The 17,718-nt window shown below is 41.5% G+C and overlaps 1 protein-coding gene across 1 annotated transcript in view; it reads right to left on the bottom strand.

The window, feature by feature from the left end:
* The window catches only part of LOC126260037 (chromosome-associated kinesin KIF4A), a 301,102-nt gene that overhangs the window by 2,107 nt on the left and 281,277 nt on the right, over nucleotides 1–17,718 (bottom strand). Inside the window, exons 17-18 of the mRNA XM_049957211.1 lie at nucleotides 12,648–12,824; nucleotides 4,524–4,600 (exon numbers count right to left, since the gene is read on the bottom strand). Of these exons, the coding sequence (XP_049813168.1) occupies nucleotides 4,524–4,600; nucleotides 12,648–12,824 (254 nt within the window). The remainder of the gene's footprint in view (nucleotides 1–4,523; nucleotides 4,601–12,647; nucleotides 12,825–17,718) is intronic.

Below are 17,718 nucleotides of genomic sequence, written 5' to 3'. Positions count from 1 at the left end.
CGCAGACAAGCACAATGATAAAGAATGCTGGAAATATTTCAGAAATAGGAAAGATGCACTCACACAAGCACCCAGAGGCAGTGGCTATGTGAGAGGAGTAGGAGTCTAGTAGTAGAAGACGTTACTGTAGTTAAAGAAAAGAAGAATGAAATTCAGCATCCACATGGAAACCAGAGGTATCTGATGATACACTCTGTGATGTCTTTAAAGACTGCAACATATCATTTGATTACCACGAAAACTATGCAAGTTGACAAAACTTTAGGCTACCCATCAGATTTGCAGACTATGACATGTATCCAGTGCAATGCATTATCAACACAAGCTTTGGCATGATAGTGGGAACAGAAGACATTTCTATTTCAGATGCCTTAAAGACAAAATCTGGTCTAGAACCATGACTGATGAATACAAACCCTTACTAAGATTGGAAACCGAATCTCGTAGGACTTCTAAAGAATGCAAAACCTTTAACCTGTCATTGCATATTGCAAGAGGTCTTGAACAAGAGTAAGGATTAGACTAAAATCCAAATAAAACTTTTGACGTTAAGACAGCATCTCTATACAGCAATCTGCAAGCAACCAGACTCATTCAACGATGATTATACAAATAAAATTTGTTACCTAAAAAGAGAAATTTATATGGCCTCCAAAGAAACTGAATGAGAAATTCTAAAATTATCTGATTACATTGGAATTTATATATACGGATGATGATGATGTACATTTTATCTGTTTCTATGAAGACAGATACACTGTTGTGGAATTGTTTGCTGATGTTGGACTAGTTACTGGAAGCAGTACTGAAGTTTTGAACAAGCTGAATCAAAAGTCTGAAGTAAGATACAACAAAATATTTCGAAACTTACTGAAGCAAATTTAGTAATAAACCAATGCTTAGTCACTGGAAATGATAAAATACATTTTTCAGTACATAAAAGGAACTATGAAGTCAGGTATATTCTTTGAAGTCTCGACATTACTTGTCTATGGTGATTCCAACTGCTGAGGTCATATCTCAACTAAATACGGCACCAGTGGAGTTCTTATCATGCGAGGATAACCCACTGTCTGGTATGCTTGAAAGGAACACCTAGTGGAAACTTCAACAGCTGAAGCAGAGTACCGTTTCTTCTATTGCAATATACATCTGAAGGAATGCCTTTGAGAAGAACTTGGAAAGACAAGTATTAATCAACCGACAGGACTATGCACTGACAATCAAGCTGCCATGCATGTATTTGAGAATACACACGAAAGAAAAATAATAAGAGACAAGAAATGGAATTTCACGACAGTTCGTTCACTAACATATCAGAAAGTGTATCTAATCAAAACATGTTGAAAGCTCAAATCACCTTGTCGACACATTGACTACACCACTGACTCAATAACTGAAGAATTAAGAAGAAAAATAATCGAGTAGTGTTCAGAGTTTATGATCTATACAGACTTTAAATTAAAGTCCCCATATAAAGCAGTTTATGATGATGAAACAATCCGATTTCCTCCTGAAGAACAGACCATCACATCAAACTTAATCAGAGTTGAAATTAAAGGAGTGGCAGTAGAAAATAGTCAATATGCATATTTCTCTGGCAACATTACAATTAGTAAAAGACTAAATTTTCAGGTATATCAGCTATCCATTTAGAGGAACATTATTGAGGTTCTGACAGCAACATATAAATTATGTGATGACGTATTCTTCAGAGTTTACATTCTTCATAGTAACTTTACTCCACAAAGGTATCCCATACCAACATCTCTCTCTCTCTCTCTCTTACAGTATCTTCTTGTTATCCACGTTAGAAAGAAATGATGGAGTTTACTTCAAATACTACTTCTCCATCTTTAACCAACAGTTATGTGAAAATCTTTTACATCTCGGAAACCTTTATGAGAAACAGTATTGGAAGGCTGACTATGAGAAGGTCAAAGGAAATGTATCGCAGAAGTTTGAGTTGTGTAGAAGTTGTAGTAGAGAAGACAGACTTGTTAGAACAGAAAAATGCTTTTAGGCAAGTGAGTGCATTATACCCATTACTTTCCATCACCGTGACACATAAGATAATTGTAGGAGTGAAAGTGTGAGAGAGATGAAAATATGAAAGCAATGGTGGAGGGAAATGGAGGAGAGGTATGGAAAAGGCTAAGTGTATGGGAGGAAGGCTTGGGAAAATAAGGATAGAAATTTAATGCAAAGAAGTGTAAAGTGACTGTGAGAATGAGCAAAAAGATAGAGTAGCAATGGTTGTATTAGAAGGCAAGTACTAAAGAAAGTGAAAAGTTTCTAGTACCTGGGGAGTGTAACAGAACACAGTGGGCAGAATGACAAAGATATTAAGAAGCCTAGTATGATGCAAAAATTAGTCACTGAAAAGAAAGCAAATGTTATACCAAGCATATTATGTTCAATACTCCCACATGCTGAGACCAAGATTGTCCTGAACGGAGCACAGTATCTATCTTCTTGGGTGGTCATAAAATAGATCTTATGCCTCATCTGCTTAGGACCCTCCCTATTTTATAAGAAGTAGCCATGTATGAAGGAATAAGTGTATACAAGAGATGCACTGTCCACTTAAGAATAATCTTTGTTTAATGGATCACGCAATTTGCAATATCTCTTGCCGTCAGTCAGTCTATCGAAATCATTACGAGAGTTAGCTGATCCTGACAAAGATGATGGAGATGATCACAGAACATTGGAGATTTTACTCTAATGTAACACAGCATGAAGACCTAGAAAATATTACACATCTGGACATGTTACTTCACTGCATTCAGATACATTAATTTTTGTTAGGAAGTGTTCCTGATTAAATATGAATATACACACACTTCAGATGCCCCTACAGGACAACTAATAGTTCAAATGCCTAGCAATCATCATTAACTACGAGGTGTGGCAGAACCGACTAAGCAGTTTCTATCGATTACCGCTGGCGCTGTGGTGGGGGTACGCAGTTGCACGTGGTCTGCCTTTGTTCAGTCGTTGACCCCATTTCAGTAGCCAACATGATCTGGACCGGTGCACATTGTGATTTTGCCATTCACACTTATTATGAAAACAGAAGATCTGTGATCGCTACACAATGAGCTTTTCGGTGACAGTTCAACATTCCATACAACAATGCAAACACAATTCGGTCCTGGGTTCGGCAGTTAGAGGAAACTGGTAGCACACTAACAATAGATACACATGTCCGACGCAGATCCGTCAGAACGCCAGAAAATGTGCAGCAGGTGAGAACAGCAGTTCAACAATCGCCACAACATTCTGCTCGACGACATGCTGTTGCATTGGGAATTTCAGACTGCAGTTTGAGGAGGATTCTGCAATGCGATTTGAAGTGCCATCCTTTCAAAATAATGATTGCTCAAGAATTACACCCAGCAGATTACACCAACTGTCAAAATCTGTGTGAGAAAATGCTTGCTCAGATCGCTCTGAATGCAGCTTTTTTCAGTAGCAACGAGGCACATTTTCATCTTAGTGGGTGTGTGAATATGCAAAACTTTCACTACTAAGCTGAAAATAACACCTGAATTATTCATGAAAGTCTGCAACAATCTGCTAAAGTGACAGTGTGGTGTGCCATATCACAATCTGTCATGACATGCCCTTACTTTTTTGGGGAGGAAGGAGTGACCATGACAGTGAATTCCACTTGTTATTTTTCAATATACTAAATGGTATCTGTTCTTTCGGACATGTCCGAAAGAACAGATACCATCGGTGACCATGCAGCTCGTTAGAATGAAATTACAATGAAATTAGCTGCTTACAGGTGTTGATATACGTCAACGGGGACAGATGAAAATGTGTGCCACGACCGGGACTCGAACCCGTGATCTCCTGCTTTTTCAATGCCGCAAAATTTTCTGCAACCCAGAATGGACGAGATAGTTGAGGAACATGGACTAGAGGACTTGTGGTTCCAACAGGACGGAGCTACTGCTGACACATCTTGGATTTCACTTGATGTTTCACGAGAAATGGTTCCGGAACGCCTCACCTCTGAGGGGTGATGTCGAGTGGCCTGTGCAGTTACCAGATTTGAGCATTTGTGACTACTTTCTTTGGGGATATCTGAAGGAATGGTTTTTCAAAAGCCGCCCTCACATCCTACTGGAGTTAAAAGAGCGGATTACTGATGAAGTGAATGCCATACCCCACGATGTGTGTGCAACAGCTGCTTGAAACTTCAGGGATCGTCTACAACAATGTATTGATGCTAACGACCGCTATCTTGAGGACATTATTTTCAAAACTAAATGAAAGTAAAATTGTGTATTGTACTAACTTAGAAGAAGAAGGAGGGGGAAAAAAAACTTTTTTTCTCTATACGTACAGATTTACTTTTTATTGCTCCTTAAAACTGCTTAGTCGGTTCTGCTGCACCCTGTATAAGACTATCTAACAGTCAATGTTTTATTTTTGGTGGCTCATTCTTTTTATCAGTGTTGCATTTGTGACTTCTCATTGATATAACAAGATAAGATCGTTTCACTTACCGTGACCTCTTTCCACTGCTCACAGTTTCGTCCTTCTCATCTGAAGAGTTGGAGAAGTCAAAAAGTAACCTCCTTGGCTAAAATAAGAACAAAAATAAAGTTAAATAAATTCTTAGACTTATAATATCTGTTACACATAAACAATTTTAAATCTATGCAAAGAATATTACATAATCATTGGTGCAGTTTCTTCTTCGTTTAGGCTCACATTTAGAAATATGAAACTATTTCAGGCAACTAATACATATAAAACCTACATTGTGACCAATCAACTTCTTAGCTGGCAATTCACTGTAATTGTAAGCATGTCTCAGAAACGTTCAGGATCCGGTCACATCAAAAAACTGTACGCATGGAAAATGAAAACATAGTTCTTGAAGCAAAATAAATTTTGTAATACAAGTGCAACACACTGAATGCCAGAAACTCTGGAAGTTTATTAATATAAATAAATAAAATAGATGAGAGCAATTTGCTGGCTTTTCAATGTCTTTCAAAAAGCACTTGGACATAATGAAAGCTGCTGCTGCTGTCTACAGTCTGAAGACTGGTTTGCTGCAGTTCTTCACATGAGTCTATCCTAGGGTTGCCAGATAATCAATTATTAATGGATTCCTTTGTTTTTGGCTTTAATTTTGCCCCTTCATTTTTTTCTTTAACCGGAGACACTAATTTTCTGCTTAAGTTCTGATAACTTTCTGTTAAAGTTGGGAAAAACTGCCAGGTTTAACATGGCCTGTAGAAGAGAAGATATTTTTAGCTTGGAATGTGACTATCTCTGGTCATAGACTCTTATTTTGTATCAACGTTGGTAACAACGGCAAGCAAAACAAACTAAGAATGGTTCAAAAGTAGCATCTTTCTGGTCCTTGCTTGTAGAGTGTAAGCCTTCTCATCATGATTGGCAATGTTTGTACTCTGTGCACACAACTTGCATTGTGTTCATGCAAACTGCTTGTGGGAGTCGCCAGAAGAACATCTGTGAATGCAGAATGAAATTCAGCATTATTCTGTGGCACCAAAACTGCACGGACAATCTGGTTAACTTTTTGATTATTATTAGTAATTTTTCTACTGACTTAGATTTTTCAGTTGACTGGTGTTCGAGCTTCAGGAAATAAAAAGGTTTTGCCTGACTACTATGCTGTATCTCTAGCAGATGGAGATAAGCTCTAGTTGGCTAAAGTGGTAACCCCGTATACTGAATTCCGTTTTAGACGAGAAAATGCAGCACTGTTCAGTATCGTCTACCGCAGAGTCTGTGTGTCTGGGTGATGCACAGAGTCCTACAGATTGGTGAGACGCTTTGATGAAACACATTGAAGATTTATGATGTGACACTGAAAACCAGGAAACTTTTCTATTGCATCAAGAAACAGCCGTTTGGCGGATAACACTAGCAAGATGACGATACGTCGACCACAGTTCATTCCTGAGAAACCGGAATTACGTCTTGCAATGATCGATCTGACTTTCCAGTACCACAGCATTCTACACGAAGACAACAAATTTATGATCGCTGTTAGTGCATTTGGCAATAAAACAGCAACAAACAGCGCAGATATAATACTTCGCCCGCCCACCATGCAGAAGTGTACGCGTTTTAAACAGTTCTCTTTGGATGTCTACATCGGCGAGTGCAACAACATATCCAACAAGCACTACGTGGTGAAAAAGAGAGGAGATAAGTCACCTTCGGAATTTTGGTGGCACCTCTGAAGCTTAGGCGACGACATCAAGTTGCCAGATACGACGCTGCGACATGTATGGCGCGTACAGTTGCCAGAGGCATTAGAACAGCTGTGGTGCTTTCCAACGTGCGCGATTTTCACTGTTGCTCTCACGTGTTGACAAAGTCTATGCCTCATTAGATGCAGGGTGTACGTCGTCTGTGACATTCGAACGCAGCAGTACAGATGTTCAGGAAGCTGCAGCAATATAGAGCCAATGCCAACAAACATATGTAACTCAACAATTGAACGAGCTACGAAAACACACTGACAACGTGCAGTGACAGGTATCGACTTTGCTCGGAGGTAAAGCAACCCCGTAAAAGAAGAGCAAGGAAGATAGCAACGTGTCTAAGGAACGTATCTGCTGGTCCCACTGTCACCTCGGAAACAAGGCAATGCGATGCACATCACCCTGCACTCACCCAAATGGCAACAGCAGCTGGCGATAGCTGCCACCGATTGTGAGTCCGAACATCAGCGCCTACCACTGCGAGGTGAGAGCGTTGACAGGAAACTACTGGCGAGTAACCCTTTTTCTTTACCTTCACTGTCCCACCGACTTTTTGTGACAGATGCTAAATCTGGCCATCCTATCTAATCGACTCAGGCCAGACATCAGTGCATTGCCTGTTAGGAAGTTGGGATGTGAAGCTTCCTCCATCTCAATCAAGGCTCACAGCAGCAAACCAGACTTCAATATGACTTATGGAAAATGCCAGATAGACGTACATCTCTCAGAATTCTTGTTTCATTATCGGTTGGAGGAAATATCGGCTCATCGAGCATCTGCCGGGGTAAGCAGAGCATTAAAGGCACCCTAGGATGAGGTTCTCTGCCTACGTTCGATGACAGGCAACGCCACATGCAACAAACTGCGAATCTGTGCCATGTGTGCAGACAGTTAAGCACAAAACGGTCCATCACATCAGGACTACACCTAGTCAACCAGTATCTCAGCACCTACGGCGCATAGTTCCTTATCGTTTCACAGCAGTGAAAGGCTGAATTCGAAGAACTCTTGCACTCGGGAGTTGTTCGTAGACCTGACATCCCGTGGTCATCACCATGTCATCTAGTGGAGAAGAAAGACAGGACCTGGAGACAATATCTGTACTATTCCTGATCGCTATCCGATACCACATATTAGGGATTTTATGCATGTGCTGGCAGGCATTACCACTTTTAGTGTCACTGACTGCCAGAAAGCATATCACCAGATACTGGTAGCACCTGTTGATATACCAAAGACGGCAGTCATGACGCCATTCGGTTTATTTGAATACCTCCGTATGCACTTTGGTTTGAAAAATGTGACACAAACTTGGCAACAGTTTCTTGGTGAAGTAGTAAGAAGTTTACTGTACTGCTTTGCATATTCTATGATATCCTTGTCTTTTCGGCATCTGAGAAATTGCACGAACTGCATCCAGAGACCGTTTACCAACACACTGATGCAGATGGCATTTCGGTCAATGAATCAAAGTGTTTACTTCGATGACATCAGGTGCCATTCTTGGGATACTGTGACAGCAGCCAGCATCTGTGCCCACTGCAAGATGAACTTGCATTATCGAAGTGATGGCTCGCCCCTTCAACTATCACAAACTACACTGGTTCCTTGGAGGAGTTAATTTCTACAGACATCATCTGCCGAATGGGGCAACCATCCAGGCACCTTTGACATCAGCACTAGCCGGCAAGGAAGCTGTGGGCAAACGACCCTCGTAATGGACACCAGAGACGCTGACGGCATTCAATAAGACCAAGGTGCGTCTATGTCAGGCAATCATGTTGGCACACCTGGTTCCTCAGGCACAATTGGCAATAATTGCAGATGCCAGCCAGCAAACCACTGGCACAGCTCCACACCAGCATGTCTAAGGCCACTAGCAGCCTCTGGGCCATTTCTCCTGTAAGTTTACATCGCCATAAGTTAAATGTAGCGTTTATTATAGGGAATTGCTGGAAATTTATGAAGCTGTCAGACATTTGCGGCCACAAGTGCAAGCCAAGCCATTCAAGGTTTTCACAGACTACAAGCCGATTACTTTCCCTTCAGTAGGAACAAGGATGGCTGTTCACCATGACAATTTAGACAACTTTAATTCATCACACAAATCACAACAGACCTGCAGCATATAAAAGGAGCTGCGAACGTCGTGGCAGATTTCCTGTCTCTGTTGGAATCAATTTCTCAGGCTATTGACTACAAGGAGTTAGCTGCTGCACAAGAGACAGACCAACGAGTTGCCAAATTCCGTTACGACAGTACATCCGGGCTACGCCTGTGGCCGAGTTTGCGAGGTTGCTGTGATTTATCACAAGGAAAACCGAGACCTTTTGTACCTAAGAAATTGCGATGGCAATTATTTGACAGCATCCATGGGCTGGCTCATCCGGAAATAAATGCTAGTGTCCAACTGATGACGGACAGATTCATGTGGCCCTATATCAGGAAGGCCTGCCGTAGCTGCGCAAAAATGTGCTTAGACTGTCAGGGGGCCAAGGTTGGAAGACACATGCACAAAGCTGTAGGAGACATCCCACTTACAATGCTATGTTTCACACATGTGCACCTTGACATCATGGGACCTCTGTTGCTGTCGGAAGGGTACCGTTACCTCGTTACTGCAGTTCCATTATCGGACATTTCTGTGGAAATGGTGGCAGGGGTATTTCTTTCATCGTGGATCACACATGTCGGCTGCACTTTACATGTCACCACAAACCAGTGGTGTCAATTCGAATCGATGCTGTTATCAGAATTGGTTACCCACTGTGGTTTTCACCATCATCATGCCACGGCTTACCACCCAACAAGCAATGGAATGGTGGAATGCTGGCATAGAATGTTAAAACCCACTTAAATGTGCCACGTGCAGACTTGGTCATTGGCTTTGTCACTGGTTTTGTTGGGTCTTCGTACAACATTAAAAGCAGATTTAGGAGCATCCACTGCAGAACTGGTTTATGGTGAACCCTTAAGACTGCTGACAGAATTCTTCCACTGATCAAACTGGGCCACAACAGACCGAATTGCCTAATGCACTGCGAATGAGCATATTGCCAGACTTCGCCTAGCTGCTGTCTCGAGACATGGGGCGGTAACTATGTTCGTGCACAAAGGTCTACAGTCACGTATACATGTGATGCTATGGACAGACGCTGTCAAATCAACACTTCAACCCCCATACTCTGGGCCCTACAGTTCCCTCCCGGGATGAACATACCATGCATATAGATCAAAATGGGAAGACCCAAGCGGTATCATTGGAACACGTCAAACCTGCACATATGTTACTGACCGAAGCGGATGTACACGCTGAACAAAACGTATCACCTTCCACACTACTGGACATGGATGACACTGTCTCAGCACCACAAGAGGAAGCAGTACCGTCACTGCCAGCATCAGAGGCTGAAGAAGTTCAAGCAATGCTTTCAGTACACCCAAGTGCTGGATGTCTGGTGACATATAAACACCCCTACATTCCCAGAGCTCTGCTCTACCACTGGGGGAGGGGGGCTGTGTGGAAGTCACCAGAAGAACATCTGTGAATGTACAACGAAACGCAGCATTATTCTGTGGCAATGAGTGCACGGACAACCTGCTTTACTTTTTGATTATTATTAGTATTCTTTGTATTGACTTAGATTTTTCAGTCGATTACTACTGACTACTACGTTTTATCTTTTTAGCAGATGGAGATAACCTGTAGTTAACTAAAGGCTGGACCAAGTTATAGTCTTTAACATGTGGCAATAACAAATGAGTGATAGTGAAAACAATGTTTTAAAGACTCCTCCAAAGAAGAAAGTAAATTCTCATCATCAGTAGGTGCATTTGGAGAAATGGGGAAAGTTATTTTCATGGGTAAAACTGGAAGGGGGGAATAAAGATACAGCATACTGTATGGTGTGCAGAAAGGATTTTAGCCTTGTTCCTGGTGGACAGTGATCTCTAACAACATCTCTGTATTAATAGCATAAAACTGAAAATTCAAGTACAGACAATCTAAATTCTGTACCTATTTTGTAAACTTTAATAACAAAATTGAATGAGATGATGATGTAGCATGTGAACTGGGTTTAGTTTATCACACTGTAAAGCATAATTTAAGCTACCTGAGCCTTGACTGTGGGAATAAACCATTACCCCATATTTTCACCAACTTAACAATTGCTTCAAAACTGAAAAATGATGTACTAAGACAAAGGTGCTTGTGAAAAATGTGCTAGCTCCCGTGAATGTTAAAGACTTTTTAAAAATTTTGAACTGTCCAGAAATGACTGCCCCAAGACAATTTTGTCGAGTATGCTGATGAAATTTCTGTAGCAATACCCGATTTGATATGCCAAAGCTTCATAACTGGGTGTACATCAGGTACCATCATAGCAAATGTTAGTTTTCGAGGAGGAGACCTACTAACATTCAGTGAGGAGACAAACTGAAATCATTTTTTAAATTTGTGAATTTGGAATGAGCTGACATTCTATGTCGCATTTACACCAGATGGCTTTCATCGACTCCTGCTATAACTAGACTGCTGCACAACTAGTTTGCAGTTAAAAGCTACTTGCAGAACACTGATGATTGTCCTAGTTATTGTCAACAATTTTCATTAATGACTATTCTGAGCAAGTAGTTTTGCCTGAAATTTACTTACATTTCATTACGAATGTTGGAAGCCAATTGGAAATAGTACTAAAACTCTGGAAAGATGTGATTTAAGTATTTTTGAAATATACAAATAACAAACTGCTCACCACAAAAATCCATAAAAACATAACTTCTATAGCAGCAAGGCAAAGGAACTCATGAACAGGCTGTGTGTATCATTGCAAAATTAAATAGCTACAGATTTCACCAGTTTTTACACTTCTACAGTGATGCATTTTGGAGAAGTTTGATTTTACTGAAAATAATAAGTATGCATCTTTAGAAGCATTTGATCTACTAAAGGAAATTTGCTTTCAATATTTTGAGAATGCTGTGGAAATACTTCATCTTAGTAATCATGTGTGTTGGTGACCTGTATGGAAAGTTCAGCAGTTATAGTGATACTCTCTCAGAAAGTGTAAGCAAGGAATGTTGTGCCTTATTGAACTGGCATCATTTTTTTCAACAGTACCTGATCACAATGTTCCAGACTTATTTAAAGTTATTAGATTTTTTTTCTTTTTCTTTCAGAGTCAAAGGATCCAATGTCTCTGTGGAGAGAGTTTTGCCACTTGTCAGAAAAAAGTGGAATTATACAAGAAACAGGTGCTCAGCAGACATAATCAAAGTAGAACTCTACGTAGTGTTAAATTATGGTTGTCAGTCTTGTGAAGCTTTTTCTAAATTAATGAATGGCAATAGAATAAAAATGCCAAATTATCAACAAAGTTCAACTGAACAAATGTGGAATATAAAATATATCAGGATTTACTCCTATGTAGTATAACTAAATACCGGAAGGTAATGTTCTGCTCTTTTAATGTGCAAAGTCCTAGTACTTATGCATTTAGTATTTGTGTAATTTTAGGTTTTCATTTAGTTGTTTACTGGAAAATGTCTCGTGTTAATGTGACTCTCAAAGAACAAGTATCAATGTTGCCAATGCCCATGGGTGTGTGGAACTATAATGTACCAAAATCATCTGGAGAGAGCAGTCATTAAAATATGGAGGGAACACCTTTTTTCTCTTTATCTGGCAACCCTACTCTATCCTGTGCAAGTATGTATGTCTGCGTAACTACTACAACCTAGATCCATTAAGACTTGTGTACTACTTGCCAGTTTTTAAAAGTGGGAAACTAGCTTCCCAATGCCGCTGAAAGGGCTAACCTACTAGACTGGAAAAGGAATAAAATCTATAATTTAAAACTTAAGTACAAGGGCAGTACACTAAGTATTACCAAAAAGATCTTAAATAACAATTTCTATTAATACTTGCTCTAGGAAGGGAAACTAATTCATGGCTGATCAACCACTGACAACACAACAAAGTTGTCTAAGGGAGCAAAATGGTAATCTTAAATTCATACCATAGTACTCTATCCACTACCACTATTGAAAGTTCCGCGGAATTTCACTCACTGCATTTAACTGAATACTGACTAAAATGTCAATGAATCTATAACTAATCAGCTTTGCAATTATGAAAACTATGAGGATTTGACACAAATATAAGGCATTTGATTGTGTTTATGTATTTCACCATCTAATCTAGCCCCACCCCCAGCAGCATTTTTCTCCTAAAAATTATTTATTTTTGTTCCTTGCTAATCATAGTTGTAGCAAGTTTGGAATGACTGCAGAAATTTCAACCATTGTTTTGATCAAGGGTGAGGGAGATATTATATAAATGTTAATTAATTTTACACTCTTTATGAGAAAAATACCAACCTGGTCACGATTAACACAGACACTGGAATCACACTTGCAGTCTTCAGAGCAACTGTCACCTGCCTTTTTGCAGCGACAATGTTTGCTCGCACATTTTCCTCGACACTGGCATTTCACATGGCTCTCACCAGTGCTTTCCTTCTTTGAGGTTATTTCTAACTGTTCCTTCCTGTGTGTCTAAAAATTCAGTAAACATTTGTATGAGTATGTAAAATAATAAATAACAGTAATTACATCACATCATGAGAGTTTTATAAAACACTTACTTCTGTAAATAATTACCTTGTAGTGCCTATTTTTGGGGGCGGAGAAATGCAATCAGACAATTGGGAACAATGTACTAAAAGATTTTAATTAATTAATTAATTAATTTTTTTTTACAAAAGCTAGGAATTCTCTCAAACTTTTCTAAAAATAATTTAATAAGTATGCAATTCTTATGAAAGATCTTTCATTGTGGACGCAGGCATATCCATTCTTAAAAATCGCTCAGAGTGACTTAATCCCACCCCTCCCTCCATTAAGTTAATGTAGTACCATTACTGCACTGAACATATATACTTAGGCTTAGCATGACACCCACTGAAACTACAACTACTTATTGATTGAAATTGTCAAATTTCAGAAAACTGTGATTGATCTGAAAACATTCTGCCTCACTACTGTTCATCTCTACTATGCCATTCAATATACCACTGCTTTTTGGCATGGCAATACGCAGGTAGTCATATCAGATACAAAGCATAGGGCTCCAGAACACAAGCTGCACAGTAGGCTTAAGATGATTCGATCACGTTATGGGTGCCCTAAAAACTATCAGTGTCTGAAGCAATTCACACCAGCGTAGAAAGCTTGTTCGAATTCACAATCTGTGTTATACATAACTATTCTCTGCCTGTCTTGCACTTTACCAGAGCTCCACAATACAAATGTGCAGTTTCTCTCTGGCAAAAGCACTAACCGATCCAAGTGATGCTCATGTCTTCACCAACTCCATCAGATCACTACCTTGATATTTTAAATCTGCCAACTACTGTTAGAAGTTGGCTCTACACTATGCCAGTTAGATGTGATGCATTGTACACACAAGTTAACCAACAGATTTTAAAAAACTGACAGAATAAGACTTATGTCTTGACAATGTTCCACGTTGGTTCTAATCACTCCATAACTGCATTTTGTGTGCACAAGCATGTATGTATATCATGACCTTGTTTTAGATTATGCCCTTTTCAATGACTTTCATACTGTTTGAAGAAACTTTGTACACTATTGTGACATTCTTTTAAAAAGTTATTACTGTCATCTTTGACTTAAAGTTATTGCTTTATAAATTTACAATTGCAACTTCAGCCTTTAGCCATGTAACAGTACGAGCTCTGGATTCCTAAGTGTTACAAGAGGCATGTCTCAGAGTACATGGTCATGTCGTCCTTATACCACGTGACACTGTAGGCACCAGGTAAAAAAAAAAATATATATATATATATATATATATATATATACAAAGATGATATGACTTACCAAATGAAAGTGCTGGCAGGTCGACAGACACACAAACAAACACAAACATACACACAAAATTCAAGCTTTCGCAACAAACTGTTGCCTCATCAGGAAAGAGGGAAGGAGAGGGAAAGACGAAAAGAAGTGGGTTTTAGGGGAGAGGGTAAGGAGTCATTCCAATCCCGAGAGCGGAAAGACTTACCTTAGGAGGAAAAAAGGACGGGTATATACTCGCGCGCGCACACACACACACACACATATCCATCCACACATATACAGACACAAGCAGACATATTTAAAGACAAAGAGTTTGGGCAGAGATGTCAGTCGAGGCAGAAGTGAAGATGCAAAGATGATGTTGAATGACAGGTGAGGTATGAGTGGCGGCAACTTGAAATTAGCGGAGATTGAGGCCTGGTGGGTAACGGGAAGAGAGGATATGTTGAAGAGCAAGTTCCCATCTCCGGAGTTCGGATAGGTTGGTGTTGGTGGGAAGTATCCAGATAACCCGGACGGTGTAACACTGTGCCAAGACGTGCTGGCCGTGCACCAAGGCATGTTTAACCACAGGGTGATCCTCATTACCAACAAACACTGTCTGCCTGTGTCCAATTCCTGCGAATGGACAGTTTGTTGCTGGTCATTCCCACATAGAATGCGTCAAAGTGTAGGCAGGTCAGTTGGTAGATCACGTGGGTGCTTTCACACGTGGCTCTGCCTTTGATCGTGTACACCCTCCGGGTTACAGGACTGGTGTAGGTGGTGGTGGGAGGGTGCATGGGACAGGTTTTACACCGGGGGTGGTTACAAGGGTAGGAGCCAGAGGGTAGGGAAGGTGGTTTGGGGATTTCATAGGGATGAACTAAGAGGTTACGAAGGTTAGGTGGACGGCGGAAAGACACTCTTGGTGGAGTGGGGAGGATTTCATGAAGGATGGGATGGATCTCATTTCAGGGCAGGATTTGAGGAAGTCGTATGCCTGCTGGAGAGCCACATTCAGAATCTGATCCAGTCCCGGAAAGTATCCTGTCACAAGTGGGGCACTTTTTTGGTTCTTCTGTGGGAGGTTCTGGGTTTGAGAGGATGAGGAAGTGGCTCTGGTTATTTGTTTCTGTACCAGGTCGGGAGGGTAGTTGCGGGATGCGAAAGCTGTTGTCAGGTTGTTGGTGTAATGCTTCAGGGATTCCGGACTGGAGCAGATTCGTTTGCCGCTAAGACCTAGGCTGTAGGGAAGGGCCCGTTTGATGTGGAATGGGTGGCAGCTGTCGTAGTGGAGGTACTGTTGCTTGTTGGTGGGTTTGATGTGGACGGACGTGTGAAGCTGGCCATTGGACAGGTGGAGGTCAACATCAAGGAAAGTGGCATGGGATTTGGAGTAGGACCATGTGAATCTGATGGAACCAAAGGAGTTGAGGTTGGAGAGGAAATTCTGGAGTTATTCTTCACTGTGAGTCCAGATCATGAAGATGTCATCAATAAATCTGTACCAAACTTTGGGTTGGCAGGCCTGGGTAACCAAGAAGGCTTCCTCTAAGCGACCCATGAAAAGGTTGGCGTACGAAGGGGCCATCCTGGTACCCATGGCTGTTCCCTTTAATTGTTGGTATGTCTGGCCTTCAAAAGTGGGTCAGGATGAAGCTGGCTAAGGTAATGAGGAAAGAGGTTTTAGGTAGGGTGGCAGGTGATCGGCGTGAAAGGAAGTGCTCCATTGCAGCGAGGCCCTGGACGTGCGGGATATTTATGTATAAGGAAGTGGCATCAATGGTTACAAGGATGGTTTCTGGGGGTAACGGATTGGGTAAGGATTCCAGGTGTTCGAGAAAGTGGTTGGTGTCTTTGATGAAGGATGGGAGACTGCACGTAATGGGTTGAAGGTGTTGATCTACATAGGCAGAGATACGTTCTGTGGGGGCTTGGTAACCAGCTACAATGGGGCGGCCGGGATGATTGGGTTTGTGAATTTTAGGAAGAAGGTAGAAGGTAGGGGTGCAGGGTGTCGGTGGGGTCAGGAGGTTGATGGAGTCAGGTGAAAGGTTTTGTAGGGGGCCTAAGGTTCTGAGGATTCCTTGAAGCTCCGCCTGGACATCAGGAATGGGATTACCTTGGCAAACTTTGTAAGTGGTGTTGTCTGAAATCTGACGCAGTCCCTCAGCCACATACTCCCGACGATCAAGTACCACGGTCGTGGAACCCTTGTCCGCCGGAAGAATGACGATGGACCGGTCAGCCTTCAGATCACAGATAGCCTGGGCTTCAGCAGTGGTGATGTTGGGAGTAGGATTAAGGTTTTTTAAGAAGGATTGAGAGGCAAGGCTGGAAGTCAGAAATTCCTGGAAGGTTTGGAGAGGGTGATTTTGAGGAAGAGGAGGTGGGTCCCGCTGTGACGGAGGACGGAACTGCTCCAGGCAGGGTTCAATTTGGATAGTGTCTTGGGGAGTTGGATCATTAAGGGTAGGATTAGGATCATTATTCTTCGTGGCAAAGTGATACTTCCAGCAGAGAGTACGAGTGTAGGACAGTAAATCTTTGACGAGGGCTGTTTGGTTGAATCTGGGAGTGGGGCTGAAGGTGAGGCCTTTGGATAGGACAGAGGTTTCGGATTGGGAGAGAGGTTTGGAGGAAAGGTTTACTACTGAATTAGGGTGTTGTGGTGCCAGATTGTGTTGATTGGAATTTTGAGGTTTTGGAGGGAGTGGAGCTGGAAGTGGGAGACTGAGTAGATGGGAGAGACTGGGTTTGTGTGCAATGAGAGGTGGTTGAGGTTGCTGGAAAGGTTGTGAAGGGTGAGTGAGTTGCCTTTCCGGAGGTGGGAAACCAGGAGATTGGATAGTTTTTTGAGGTGAAGGGTGGCATGCTGTTCTAATTTGCGGTTGGCCTGTAGGAGGATGCTCTGAATAGCCGGTGTGGATGTGGGAGAGGAAAGATTGAGGACTTTTATTAAGGATATGAGTTGACGGGTGTGTTCATTGGCTGAGTTGATGTGTAGGTGAAGGATTAGGTGGGTGAGGGCAATGGATTGTTCAGTTTGGAACTGGTATAGGGACTGATGGAAAGAAGGGTTGCAGCCAGAGATGGGAACTTTAAGTGTGAGGCCTTTGGGGGTTATGCCAAATGTCAGACAAGCCTGAGAAAATAAAATATGCGAGCGTAATCTGGCTAGGGTGAAGGCATGTTTGCGTAGGGAATGTAAATAAAACTTAATGGGATCGTTTCATTTCAACCTCATGTTATACTTTCCACCTTCTAATACCATGTCACCCTCACAACACCCCCACAACGATCCCATTAAGTTTTATTTACATTCCCTCCACAAACATGCCTTCACCCTAGCCAGATTACGCTCGCATATTTTATTTTCTCAGGCTTGTCTGACATTTGGCATAACCCCCAAAGGCCTCACACTTAAAGATCCCATCTCTGGCTGCAACCCTTCTTTCCATCAGTCCCTATACCAGTTCCAAACTGAACAATCCATTGCCCTCACCCACCTAATCCTTCACCTACACATCAACTCAGCCAATGAACACACCCGTCAACTCATATCCTTAATAAAAGTCCTCAATCT

This window comes from Schistocerca nitens, chromosome 5, assembly GCF_023898315.1.
Source record: "Schistocerca nitens isolate TAMUIC-IGC-003100 chromosome 5, iqSchNite1.1, whole genome shotgun sequence".
NCBI lineage: Eukaryota > Metazoa > Arthropoda > Insecta > Orthoptera > Acrididae > Schistocerca > Schistocerca nitens.
The sequence above is the reverse complement of the archived record's forward strand: the minus strand, read 5'-3'. Positions and strand labels throughout refer to the sequence as shown.